Below are 12,978 nucleotides of genomic sequence, written 5' to 3' on the forward strand. Positions count from 1 at the left end.
GATTTCGCTTCAGTAGTTGGCGCCCAAGCTTGACTTCAAATATAAGCTTTGCTTCAAAAGTCATCACTAGCAATGTGTCTTTTACGCTTGGGAGGGAGGTTACCATCTGGTCGAGACGTTAAAGCAGGCTCTGGGCTACTTATGTGTTTATATGGATCCCTTTAATGATAATATTTGCCAATTGTGCACTATAACTCCAAGTGTAAACCTCAGTATATCTGCCTCATGACTCTGTGGGGGGAAAACCACCCTTTAAAAGGAAGCAATAGTGCTGATAATAATGTTGGTGAACAACTGATAATAAAACGATAGTATTGTAAACCTGCACAACCCGTATAACTAGACGCCAAAGTCAACAAAATGGCGGCCAGTACTGGTCTCTTACTGCATGATCAAGCAAGCCCTTTACGCCCATGTCTCTCTAAGTATCTTCTAAAGCAGGCAGAACGAACATGCAAGTGAGTGGCAAATTATAGCATACCATGCATTGAAGCCATCTACTGTGTTTGGAAAAGGCTGTCCGAAGCAGGAAAATATCAAAACAAAAGAGAGCAGAACGGAACAAGAAGAAAATGAAGCAATGAGAGAGTATTTCATGTCAAAATATGTGTTTGCATTTTAAATTTCAGTCATTTTTATTCATACGAGAACAAAGTGTTCGAATAGGAAACAGCGTCCACATAAAATTGCTGAGATGAATACCCATCGTATCGCACAAATTGTATCTTCAAATCTACAACCACATACTCATTGTAGCATGGCATCGAGTCTCCCTTCAGTATATGCACCAGATATTACCGGCGCAGTCAAGAAATGTCTCACATTTTCACCATTATTCTGATGGATGGCAATGTATGGACAAGAAGCCCAGTCAGCCATGCGGTTTGTCAACCTGTCCAAGTTCCATAATTCTCCCACTCCCACTCAAATGAACACACACTTTGCTATCGTTTTTTCTTTTTTTTTTTTAAGTAATTTCACAAAGGGGAGAGGGACAACATGTCTGACTCAGTACTTAGCCATTAATAGCGGGTGTTGGTTGAGCCAAATCTTGCAACACCATGATGTTTGCGCAACAGAAAGACATATCATCACACAAGGCATGCATTAACAATATAAGCACATGTGTCATAGTGTAAATAGATTGCTCACGCTCACACAAAAAAACTGGTTTTACCACTCAATAGAACTTGTTCATGGGTACTTGCTTAGTTTCAGAAGATTGTTTAAGGGGATTTTAATACAATAAACAGATGCACAACATTTGCACCTCACAGTTAGATACAATATTGTTGTGAAGTTGGGTGGACACAGCAGGGGGCAGGTTTCAAATTTGTGGCAGAGATGTAAAACCATGCAGAAATTAAATATTAGACATGATCAGCAGGTGGTCTGGTCTTTTCAATTCAAATGCGTTGCCTGCCGTAATGTGATGTGTCACTAAAAGTCTAAAGGGGGCGGGGGAAGTCAATGCCAAGCATCCAACGCACCTTCTCAACTTTACATTTGTCACAGTACAACTGCTTTAATGATTAACAGAGTCTTTTACTGCGATTTCTCTAATTGTGTACATTGCAGAACCGTTATGTACTCCATTAACGATGGCCAAGTGTACCTGAAAGAGCTGCCGCATAGTTTTGTAAGCGATTCCAATGTTGAGTTTCACAAAGTTTTATTGAAAACTAATTTTGTGTACAAGTCTATATTTACAGTGGCAATCAGAAATTCATACAAACCTTTCGGGGATTTTAGAAAAAAATAACTGCTTTTTACAGCGATTTAGAAGCGATGCAATAGTAAAGCCGGCGAAACAAAATTTAAATCACTCCATGTGTGAAGGAAACATACAGTACCTTTCAAAGTTGGCGATTTGCAATTGCTGCTTTTGATCCACTGTTGTTTGATTTGCCACATAAAAGCTGCTATGACTGAGGCGTGAGAATGACTTTTTCAACTTGGACCACAGTGAAACTGTTTTAGCCAGTGCACCCTGCAGAATATTTGTCCTCAGATGTAAATCTATTTTGACTTTCATCAGCCATGTCTGCATCCCTAAAGGACAGCCCACGGCTGGGTTTTTATGCCTTTTTAAAAAGTTTTTGTTGTTCTGCAAAGTGAAGATGCACTTTCATCCAGCTTTCTTGTTTGACTATCTGGTACCTCGTTTGAAGTCAAAGTGAGCAGGAAGGCCGTTCTCCTGAGGGAGCAAGCAGCCACAACATTTATATGTGTGGGCTGTGATGAACTCCTACTGTATAACAAATGTTTCTTAAATGTCAAGAAATAAAGACCACAAACTTCAACTGACAGCTTTCACCCTCCATTAACAAAGAGAGAAAAAAATGTATGTGTAAAGGTATAAAGAATTTTGCATAAATACAGACAAATATTCAAAGGACAAATCACAGCAGGTGAATCATGCTCGGGTTTTCATCAAATGCGACAGTAAGAAGAAGACGCTTGTGACTAATTCAGTCTTTGTGAAGGTTTAGTTGGAAGGCATCTTTGCTCCTCTTCCTCATCCTCTGTTTCTTCATCGCCATTATGGGGAACAGAGGTCAGCAGTTGGGTATCGGCGTGGATTTCCTCGTCATCTGACTGGATTACAGGCGTGTCTGCTCCGCCCCCGCTAGTATCACTGGAACCCGACGATGTCGATGACATGCGAGACTTGGATCCGTTTTGGACTTCGCTTTGCCGTTGCAACGGTGGACAAACCCTGTAGACAACATCGGCCTCCTGGTCTGCCTCGTCTTCATCTTCGTCGTCCCCATCTGTAAAGAAACACAGTTCAAAATGCCTGTCCTATTTCGTTTACCACCTCAGATGGACAAACTTCTGATAGCCAACCAGCCTGACGTAGTGATGCTGGAAAAGTATCAGAAGTCAGCAGTTGTGATATATGTAGCGATCCCGGATGATGGCAACATCCGGAAAAAGCTGGAGGTGTCACGGCTATGTTTCAGTCTGGCCAGCAGGTGGCATTAGCGGACACACCTGCTGCCAATCTATGATTAGTCTCACTCTGTATTTAAGGAGCCCTCTGATATGCACATGTTGCTGGAGTATTTAATTTTGCCTTGCTACTTCCTTGCTCATTGACTGCTATTGCTACAGACCTCGTGTTTCGCTTTTTGAACTCTCGGCGCTCAGTATTTTGTAAGTATGGTTCTTAGTTTGTGGTTTGGCTCTCGCTTGCGTGTAGTGGTTACATTGTTTTTTGTTTGCCTTCGCGATTCTTATTTTCCCCCCTTGCCTTTTGTGCAAGCGCTTTTTGTTATTAGTTTTTGTGCCCTCTGATCCTTGTTTTGACCAGCACTTTACGTTACTACTTTGTCGGTGTGAATTTTTGTATATTAAACCCTTTTGCTACGGAGACCTTGTTTGGTGTCTGCACTTCTGGGATCCCAGCTTTATTTCGGCTTGCCCGAACGTGACAGGAGGAATACCAAGGAGTGAAGGAAGAACGAGACAAAATGCGGAGGGTCAAGTCAATAGTGGTGCCACTGACTAGTTTTTGGGGGCAGTAACGCCCAAGTTGGGTGGATGGATTCAGCAGATACCAGGAACGTGTATAATGTTAAGACATATTGATGTATGTCTTTTCAGAATTCACACATTAAATTCAGGTATTCTTTTTTTCATTTTTTTTTCAAGACTCAGTAAAAAAATGTCTGACAATGGCTGGTACTGAATAATAACAGCAATTCTCATAATGTAGCAATAACATGCTTCTCCAAAGTTTTATTATTTTCTTGGATCAATTAAAAAAAAACTCAGTTATTTTTTTCGACAGAACAATCAGGAGCAGAGTTTTTAGGAAGTGCATTGTTATTGGTGGCCCGGTGGTCAAGTGGTTATCACATAGATTTCACAATACCGAGGTCGTGGGTTTGATTCCGGCCTTCCTGTGTGGAGTTTGCATGTTCTCCTGTATGGGTTTTCTCCGGATACTCCGGTTTCCTCCCACATTCTAAAACCATGCATGGCAGGTTAATGGAGCACTCTAAATTGTCCCGAGGTGTGAATGTGGATAGCTGTTTGTCTATGTGTGCCCTGCAATTGGCTGGCAAACAGTTAGGGGTGTTTTTACCCGCCTACTGCCCGAAGACAGCCGGGATAGGCTCGAGCACCCCCCACAGTCCTTATGAGGATAAGGGGATCGGAAAATGGATGGATGGATGTGTTGTTATTAAACTGCAGTCTGTGCACCTGGTAAAGGGGATGATATGTCTCCCTCATCTTCTGCTGATCCGGAGTTGAGGAAGACATCCAGGGCCTCCTGGTCGGAGATGTCCATTAGGTCCATTTGCTCCATTGCATCCACATTCACTTCCATAGATGAGATACTTCCCATGGGGGCTGCAAACACAAACTGTATTATGAAGTGTTAACATTGTGACACATGAGACACACGGTGACTATTGGTTGAAGGGCAACTAGCATACTAATGCTGCTTATTATAAATAGTTGCTGCAGTCACGCACGTTTTCTGCTGTCAATCTCCAGGTGAGCTGAGGGCAGGTAGTTATTCACATCTTGCTGGTAGACCTCCTCAAAAAAGCGTTGTCTCTCCCTCAGCTTCAGATGCTGCGTAGAATCGTTGTCCAACACTCTCTGGGAGTTGTCTGTCTCCGCTGAACAATGACAACAAGTCAAGCTGTAACTCAATGTTGCAAACCTGAACAAAAAGCATGTTCTCATGTTGATGTGTTACTTTTCTCCTCCAAAACACATATTCACATATCAATATCCCAAATGTATGTGTAATAATAAAAAGTGGTGTTATCAATGCCATACCATGTGGTCTTGATGTAAAGAAGATAAGAGGAACAAGTAGGACATTTTCTGACCTTGCACTTTGTTGTATTTGTAATGCCTTTATAATTTTTGTGAATTATAAATTATGAATGTGAACTCAACGCACCAGCTTCTTCTTTACATTTACAATGGCTTTGTTCTTCGTTGTTGTTGTTGTTGAATTATGCAAAGTTTATCGGCGTTGAGGCAAGAGTTGTGAATTTCATCCCTTTCTGACATAGTGGCAAAAGGAAACAAACTTGCTACTACAGGTCGCTTAATGAATTCTTTTCGTGGGCAAGAGAGCGTGGTGCAAGTGGGCTTAATACCCTGTGAGGTGGACAATGATCACGCATGAGTGGACTTTGTGGACACTCCACACCGGTGCAGGCCGACATGTCATCCTTCAATCCCTTCTAATTGGACACCTCAACTGGCTTTAAACCTCTGACCTATACAATTATTTGGCAGACTGAGAAGTCTGGAATAATTCTGGACTTGTTAAATCTCAAACATGTTGGAAGTTGTAAACCTGGGCACCTCTTATCCACACACACACACACACACACACACACACACACACGCACACAAACATACGCACACACACACACACACACACACACACACACACATGCATTTGCATCTGCTTCAATAAAGTTCAGATGTTCTAGTATGCTTTTACTGACATTTTTGTCGTCCCATTTTACAGCACAAGCCAAATCATCTTCAACAACAAATGAGTTTCAGGACTTTTTGGCAAGTGCTGGCTAGTTAATTCCTGGGACAACAATCTCCATTTTTCTTTTGATGTCTTTGCTATAGGGAGGATGCCTTGTCCAGGATCACTACCCTGGTGCCATAGACAAAGTGGGGCATGTTATAAACCCTTCCAAATACAAGTTTGGGTCAGCACCGAACCTCCAGGATTCTGCTAGTAGGCAAATTCAACACATGCTAGGAAACACAAGAACATCTGAACTTTATCTGCAGTTAAGCAGAACAGGGATGGCAATGGCTAGTGATGAAAAAAGCAGAAAGGGGCATGGCCTGGACGGCGCAACTAATCACAATAAGTAACACATCATACACGTCCAATCGCAGGACTGTTTACAATCGGAAGATGGAAAGAGTGATTGGGAGAGCTCATGAAAACTTGACGATAAGGTACCTGACCCCCCCTAAAATTTTCTTTTCGGATTTAGGCGATTCACAAAAATGATCAATTTAAGAAATAAAACGGCCGATTTCCGCGTATCCGCGGAAAATTGCCATCCTTGGCAGAAGCACTTTAAATGGTGAGGTGTGTCTTCTGACTCCCGCTTGAATGTGATTGCTTCATTCTGAACACAACCACTTCATCGGTTATAAGACAGTGTACACAATAAAATATTTTTCTTTTTTTCAATTGACTTGTCCAGATTATATGTCACATGAAAGCCAGAAAAAATGTCTTGAAATGATTCCTTGGCCTAATGTTTTTAGATCACAAAAAACATGCATTTGAAAAGTAGTGTGTAGACTTTCTATATCCATTGTCCAAAGGTCCATCTGTGGTATGATGCTTTGCCCAAATGACCAGCTTTGGTTGTGTAACTGTGCTGGATTCTTCTCGACACACTGGGCCTGCGCCCACCGGGCTGCATGGGCTGACACTTTGACTCATGTCACCAGTACTCTTATTCGTCCGTGCAGGAGCACATTTGTGTATGTGTGTGATCATGTCTGAATTGTGTGTTGTGTTTATTTTACTTAACTGTTTTGTTAACTGCTTTGTAAAGCGCTTTGTTACAGCTGCAGCTGTTGTGGAAGTGCTATATAAATCAGGATGTATTGTATTGTATTGAATGTATGCACTAGTGTATGTTCATGTTCATGCTTATTGAATGAGTGCCCATGAATGACATGCATGTCAAGCAAATGGATGCTGCTTGAACCAATATCAAAATTCACTTTACTTCATCTGCACGTACGGTTTCTACATTTCTGCAAAACCAGATAAATAATGTGACATACTTTCGTCCCTCACTGCAGAGTTCTTTTTGAATCCATTGCTGTTACTACATTAGTCCTTGAGTTTCTTCTTGGATGTTCGGTTCTTGATGTTTTGTTGTTGTTGTTGTTATTGTTATTGTTGTTTTTAGCTGTCTCCAACAATGTTGTCCATTAATTTCATTATGATTAAACACAGGGCCTATGAGTTATTCTATCAACTTCTAAGGTATTTATATAATAATAATAATAATAATAATGATGATGATGATTATTATATGCTATAATGAGAGCAACCCTTTTTGAGAGGTACTTTGCTGAAGTCACTGTGAGTCTCAATTCATCTTCCGTAGTTTCAAATATTTTGTATTCTTTCATGACAACAACACTTATCTCAGCTTTCATCAATCCCCCCCCCCCCCCCCTCCTCTCATCGTGGTCATGTTTCCATTCAGCTTCCATAGTAATAGGTACACCTACACCTGTGGAGTCATTTGCTGGAGCAAAACGCAATGTACCCTTATTTCTTTAACAGAGCAGTGTTAATTTAAAGCCATTCATTTCAAGCACTTCGGTTGTAATCTATTGCTAAACGTGGGCACCAAAAGGATTCTAAGCACCTCTAATTAAAATGTAAATTGCAACCACAAAAGTTACATTTAATTAACTGCCTCAACATCCCAACCGGGTTTCTTCTTGCCACTCTAAGTCCACTGATCACCATCAAATGTGAGCATGATTGCTGAGCAGCTAAAGATCAATATCTTAAATCGAAACTGAATTAATACTTTTACTTTCTCACATTTGAAAATCACTTTACTCTACATGCTTTCACCTGTGTAATTCTGCATGCAAGTAAACAAGCAAGCAGCAGGGTGAGTCATATAGCTATTAACTTCTTGTGTTTTTCACCATCCCGCAAGACATGTGGGAGGTGCCATTGGGCTAACATTACCTTGCTCAACGCTACGCAAGTTCATAGCTGTCATGGTGGAATCCAATACGTTTCTGACCGAGGTTATTAACTGCAAGTGAGCCTTATGCGGCTCTGCGGAATCATTAAGTTAAGTGTTTTTCTACATTTGATTGGGATCCAAAGACAAATAGTGGTCACCCTGTGTCAGTCTGCCCGACTGCAGGAATGTAAATGAATCTCTCTGAGGGTTGTGATACGCTCAATGGTTATGTCTTTTCCCCCCATTTCATTTAAATGTGTTGCAGATCAGTTTATCACCTCTGCGCATTGCTGCGCATACCGAGGCTGTTTCCTTTGATACGCCAAGCCAGCGCACCTGATTTAGTAGCTGAAAACAGAGACTCTCCTTTACCCCTCCTGGCACAGCTATGGAGAGTTGGAGGGCGGGTCACAAACCAATACATTACATAAGATCGGGGTGGAAGGAGGTCTCCAAGCGCTCACTTCACTGATCTGTGATCTCCCTAGCCAACTTTATATCAGCGACCCGTGGAGGTCTGCTTGCACTTCCTTGTAAATGTACTTCATGCACCTCGACCTGCTGCAGAACATGAGCAAATCAGTTTATTCTTCTGCCATGTCAAGGATGATCAGCATACTTCTCACAAGCCAAATTTACAGGGAATGAGAGGAGCCGCTTTGATTGATGGCAAATCATGTCTGCTGTGTTTATGCCCACTATGGCTCAAAATGCCCTTTTTTAAATGTGCCACACTGTCCCAGCTTGCACAGGTCTGTTAAAATACCAAAACTTAGTCTAGCCTGCCTCTACTCAGATTTAGACTGCACCTTGCGCCACACTTGGATTGGATAAACTTTATTGTCAAATGTACTGTATTTGAAGCATACAGCACAGATGAAATTTCTTCACTCTCGAACATAAAACAAGAGGAGCCGCTGCGGGTGTCTGCGCCGCTATCAAAAGAAAAGTTAACACAAAAAAAAGCCAAAATAATACAAAACAACACATGAGACACAGACAATCATGCACTCACTTTGCACCCAAATAATAGAGCCCAAAATCTCTTGGAAACAAAATCAAACCCCTTCCACTGGATCTTGAATAATTTGAATTTGTCCGAACCCTGCACTGTGCTGTGTTGTTGTTTCTTTTAAAATAAAATAAAACAAGGGCGGCCCGGTAGTCCAGTGGTTAGCACGTCGGCTTCACAGTGCAGAGGTACCGGGTTCGATTCCAGCTCCGGCCTCCCTGTGTGGAGTTTGCATGTTCTCCCCGGGCCTGCGTGGGTTTTATCCGGGTGCTCCGGTTTCCTCCCATTCCAAACATGCGTGGCATTCATGTTTTCATGTCTTTTTTTGACACCTGTGACTTATAATGTAAATGATACAGTATATGTTGGCCTTGGAGTGAATGTTTTCTAAGAGTATTTCTGTTGAAAAAATGAATTTGAGTATCGGTGAATGCACCGATTGCCTTGGAATGCACTATGAGCCTTTCTTGTTCATGGACACAACAGATTCCGTCCTTGTTAGACTGCTGCTTTATCCTGATATGAGCTATGAAACACAGGTCACGTGGAAAGGATTTAGTGTGTTGGCTCAAGGAAGAGAGAACAGCTGGGATGGCTGCTGTCAAAGTGAAATCAGCATATTAAAGGACGTGACTAAGAAACGGGTGTGCAGTGTGACAGTTTAAGTGTATGGATGTATGTAACAAGCCACATTCTGTTTGTATTTGTCATTACATGTCATCAACATTAAAATGATTATTACATCTCCAATATCAGCGATTGCCCTCTTCGTCACAAAATGTCGTGGATTTCATTACATTTTTGGTTTTATCAAAACAAACCAGCTTGGAGTCTCAATTGCATCAAAGATGCATCAAAAAGTTTGCTCACCATACAGGACCACAGTAACTTTGTAAATCTGTCCAAGTGCCCATGCCATGAGTAACTTGTAAATGTGTGAAGGCGCCATAATTGCTGAAATCCACATCCAGGTTTTGGGGCGACATATGCTGCTATCCAAGCCAACCGCACTCCTTATTTCAGCAAGACAATTCCGAGCCACATTCTGCATGTTACAACAACTTTATAGTAAAAGAGTGTGGTACTAGATTGCCTGCCTGCCTGCAGTCCAGACATGTCTGCCATTGAAAACTTGTGACATTTCATGCAAAAACGAAATACGACAAGAGTTGAGCGCCTAAACTTGTAAATCAAGCAAGGATAGCGTAAAATACCTATTCAATATTCAATATAAGTTCATATATGAAAAAAAAAGTTAATTTGTTTGAACATTAAATATGTTCCCTTTGTACAGTACTCACTTGAATATAGGTCGGAATGTATTTGCAGTTGGATTCATATTTTCATATATTAAAATAAACAGAACAACAACAAAATATACATATTTTCAAACTGTTTTATTATTTTTGTATACAGCTCGTCATTCAACATCGACACGCAACAGTTGTGTTATTGTAATGCTCTGTTACACTCCGTATCTATTTTCCATGACAATATCCAGGACAGTTGTGATCCAAAACAGGGCCAATGGCTTCTAAATTTCTTGTCTGTCTAAGCTCACAGTGAATCATAATAGCCTTAGGCTTGCTCTTATGTAATGCTCGCACAGTTCTTCAGCTGCACCCTTCCGTAGTGCATCGCAGTGCAAGACCTACTGCCTTCTACACGCATGTTTGTCGAAAGAGAAAGAGAAATTGACATTACTATTATTATGGAGATTTATATAATCTGACCGCTTTTCAATTAAATGAAAATGTTATGTCAGTGATTTGATGTAAGTGCTTGACTGGGTCTTGCTGGTCTTCAATCACTCACATTCAGAGGAATAAAACAGAGGTATGCAGCTTTTCTTTTTATTTTTTTGTTATTACAGGTGATACTCACAGGATATAAACATATCAATGACAAATTGAATTTCATTCACTTCATCTCCTCATCAGCTTGGCCCTTTTGTTGTGATCTGGCTGTTAGTAATTTACAATACAAGGAATGTTGTTCAATATGTAAACTTCTTGCATAACAGATTGTGTGATTTTTTTGGGTGGGTCGGGGTGTGTGTGTCTCATCCACTGTCATGCAGAGTAATTAATTGTTGAGTGTATATTGGTGTCTCTCTCTTGTCTCTGGTTGCTCTCTGTGATGCAAACGGTTAGCTCCACGCATCATTGGCTGCTCTGTGTCGTTTTAATGGTGCACTCATAGATCAAGAGACCAAGGAACTGCACTGCAAGCATCAAACAAACGTTACTATTGAACCAAACAGTCACATGGTAAGGCTTTCAGTCCCCTTGTGATGAGTGGGAGGAAATCCCATGATCTCTTTTGTGTCTTCCTGGAAAAGAGACATGTTTTTTATTTGGGAGAAAGGCTGTACTTGCACTCCATGAGCAGTCACATTTGACAGCTCATTTATCTCCAGCTCTTTTCTGCCTTGATGACCGACTGCAGCTTCTATTTCTCCCCAAGGGATTAGTGCAGGGTGAGACTCAGCTCTCGGCATTGTACAACCTCATCATCTTTAGGTACTACTGCTATTAGCCAACCACTCCCCTCCTTTGGCTGAGCAGCCAATGTACACCATTTATGTGTGAGATCACTGCACCGTGCACAGCAGCCACCACTACTGCCACGATATGACTCGACGCCCAACACCAATCACTCCTCCATGTAAACACAGACTGTGTATTACTCAATAAATAGGGAACACTCTGCTCTTGATATGCATATTCTGCCTCGGATCGGGTCATGCTGCAGGAATTACACATGAAGCACATCTGTGAATCACCATATTAAAAGTTTGACTGAATGCAAACAACAATTATCTGCGTAAAAATACTTCCACCGCTCTTTGTCTCCATCTCCATGTCTCCGGCAACCTCAAGCTGTGATTGCATCTTCAGCCGTGCAATCATATTGTGTATTCCCAGGCCACCTCCATCCACATTCCCAAAGCCATTAAGGATCATCAGTCCATCTAAATGCAACAAAGAGCCCTACTATTTCCTACAGCTTTCCAAATGAAAAAAGGAGGACTTCTGGTAAAAGTTCCACTGGGTTTGTGTATGATACGCTACCTTCCACATTAGTTATATTACCCCATTGCATACAGAGAATAGAATAATACTCAAAGGACATTTTAACACTATGACTCTGGTGAGTTTACGTTATGCCTCTTCTATTCTATGTAGGTTGTGTTACTATCAAGACAAACATAGTTGAAAAGTGCCTATATATATATATATATATATATATATATATATATATATATATATATGGGTGTGTGTGAATTATTGATTTTCCACTTCATGTAGTGTAATCATTTTTTTTCTCAAATACATTTCTAGGAAAGCGGCAGCATCACATCAAACCCACCCAGCCCCAGTTGTGCACACTGCATGTCACTTAGTTCAGCAGAAATATTTTCAGAGGCATAACTGGTTCTTGTTTATGATGTTCTGAACAGGCATAATGAAGTAATCAAACATGTACTCTACCCACAGCTCAATTAGAGGAAATTGTGAGATATATCCATTACAGAGGGAGAAGATACAAATATAATTAAGCGACATCATCCCCCATTCAAATCAAACAATATCAGTTAGTTACTTACATGCCAGACGTTTGTTGGGTTTGGTTGACCCTGAAGATGACATCTTGCCGTGATGTAGTGGCAGGTATCAATTTGTCTTGTCACCTCTTGTCAAGGCTGCAGGTCAGGATGCCAGTGCACGTCGTAGCAGATCATCCAGTCATTGCATCTCAACACTTTAGCACCAGGCTATTCCAATTACACGGTTTATTTTTTCCCCTGCTCTCCCTGACACCCTCTCCCCTTTGCGATCCCCCCCGTCGTTCTTTCAAGGTTGCCCTCACACTGCCTCACGCTTGCATCCTGATTGCCCCCCACCCTCCCTCTCTCTTTTTTACCCTCACAAACACACACAGTCCTGCACACTGTGCAGCTGAGAGACAGGGTGAGTGATAGTAGACATTGTGGCCTGTACCAACTCGTAATAATGAGGGGGTCATAGAATCAGAAGGGTTTTTATGTAATGTTTAGGAGCATACCAAAAACTGTAAGAGCAGTCGAGCCCTGTAATGTACAGTATATTATTATCAAATTAGATCAGAAAGACAAACATCTACATACTATTTTTACGGCAATGCCGGTTCACATTATTATCCTTTTTTGTTTGTTTGTCAGAATATGTTTGAGTGTTT

General features: G+C 41.2%; 1 protein-coding gene across 1 annotated transcript; it reads right to left on the reverse strand.

The window, feature by feature from the left end:
• Nucleotides 1-591: 591 nt before the first annotated feature.
• si:ch211-253b8.5 (dysbindin) lies at nt 592-12,710 on the reverse strand. The gene is made up of 4 exons (XM_052057167.1): nt 12,368-12,710; nt 4,488-4,637; nt 4,213-4,362; nt 592-2,774 (listed from the first exon to the last, which is right to left on the reverse strand). The coding sequence occupies exons 1-4, from the start codon at nt 12,408-12,410 to the stop codon at nt 2,467-2,469; spliced, it is 651 nt and encodes a 216-aa protein (XP_051913127.1). The 5' UTR covers nt 12,411-12,710; the 3' UTR covers nt 592-2,466.
• Between the last annotated feature and the right edge of the window lie 268 nt (nt 12,711-12,978).

This window comes from Hippocampus zosterae, chromosome 2 (assembly GCF_025434085.1).
Source record: "Hippocampus zosterae strain Florida chromosome 2, ASM2543408v3, whole genome shotgun sequence".
NCBI lineage: Eukaryota > Metazoa > Chordata > Actinopteri > Syngnathiformes > Syngnathidae > Hippocampus > Hippocampus zosterae.

Excerpts from the sequence above, each read along its gene's own strand:
- si:ch211-253b8.5 (XM_052057167.1), bottom strand. The coding sequence starts at position 12,410 with ATGTCATCTTCAGGGTCAACCAAACCCAACAAACGTCTGGCAT. Across the intron at positions 4,638-12,367 it reads ACCCAACAAACGTCTGGCAT|CGGAGACAGACAACTCCCAG; the intron begins GTAAGTAACTAA and ends GTCATTGTTCAG. Across the intron at positions 2,775-4,212 it reads CATATCATCCCCTTTACCAG|ATGGGGACGACGAAGATGAA; the intron begins GTGCACAGACTG and ends GTTTCTTTACAG.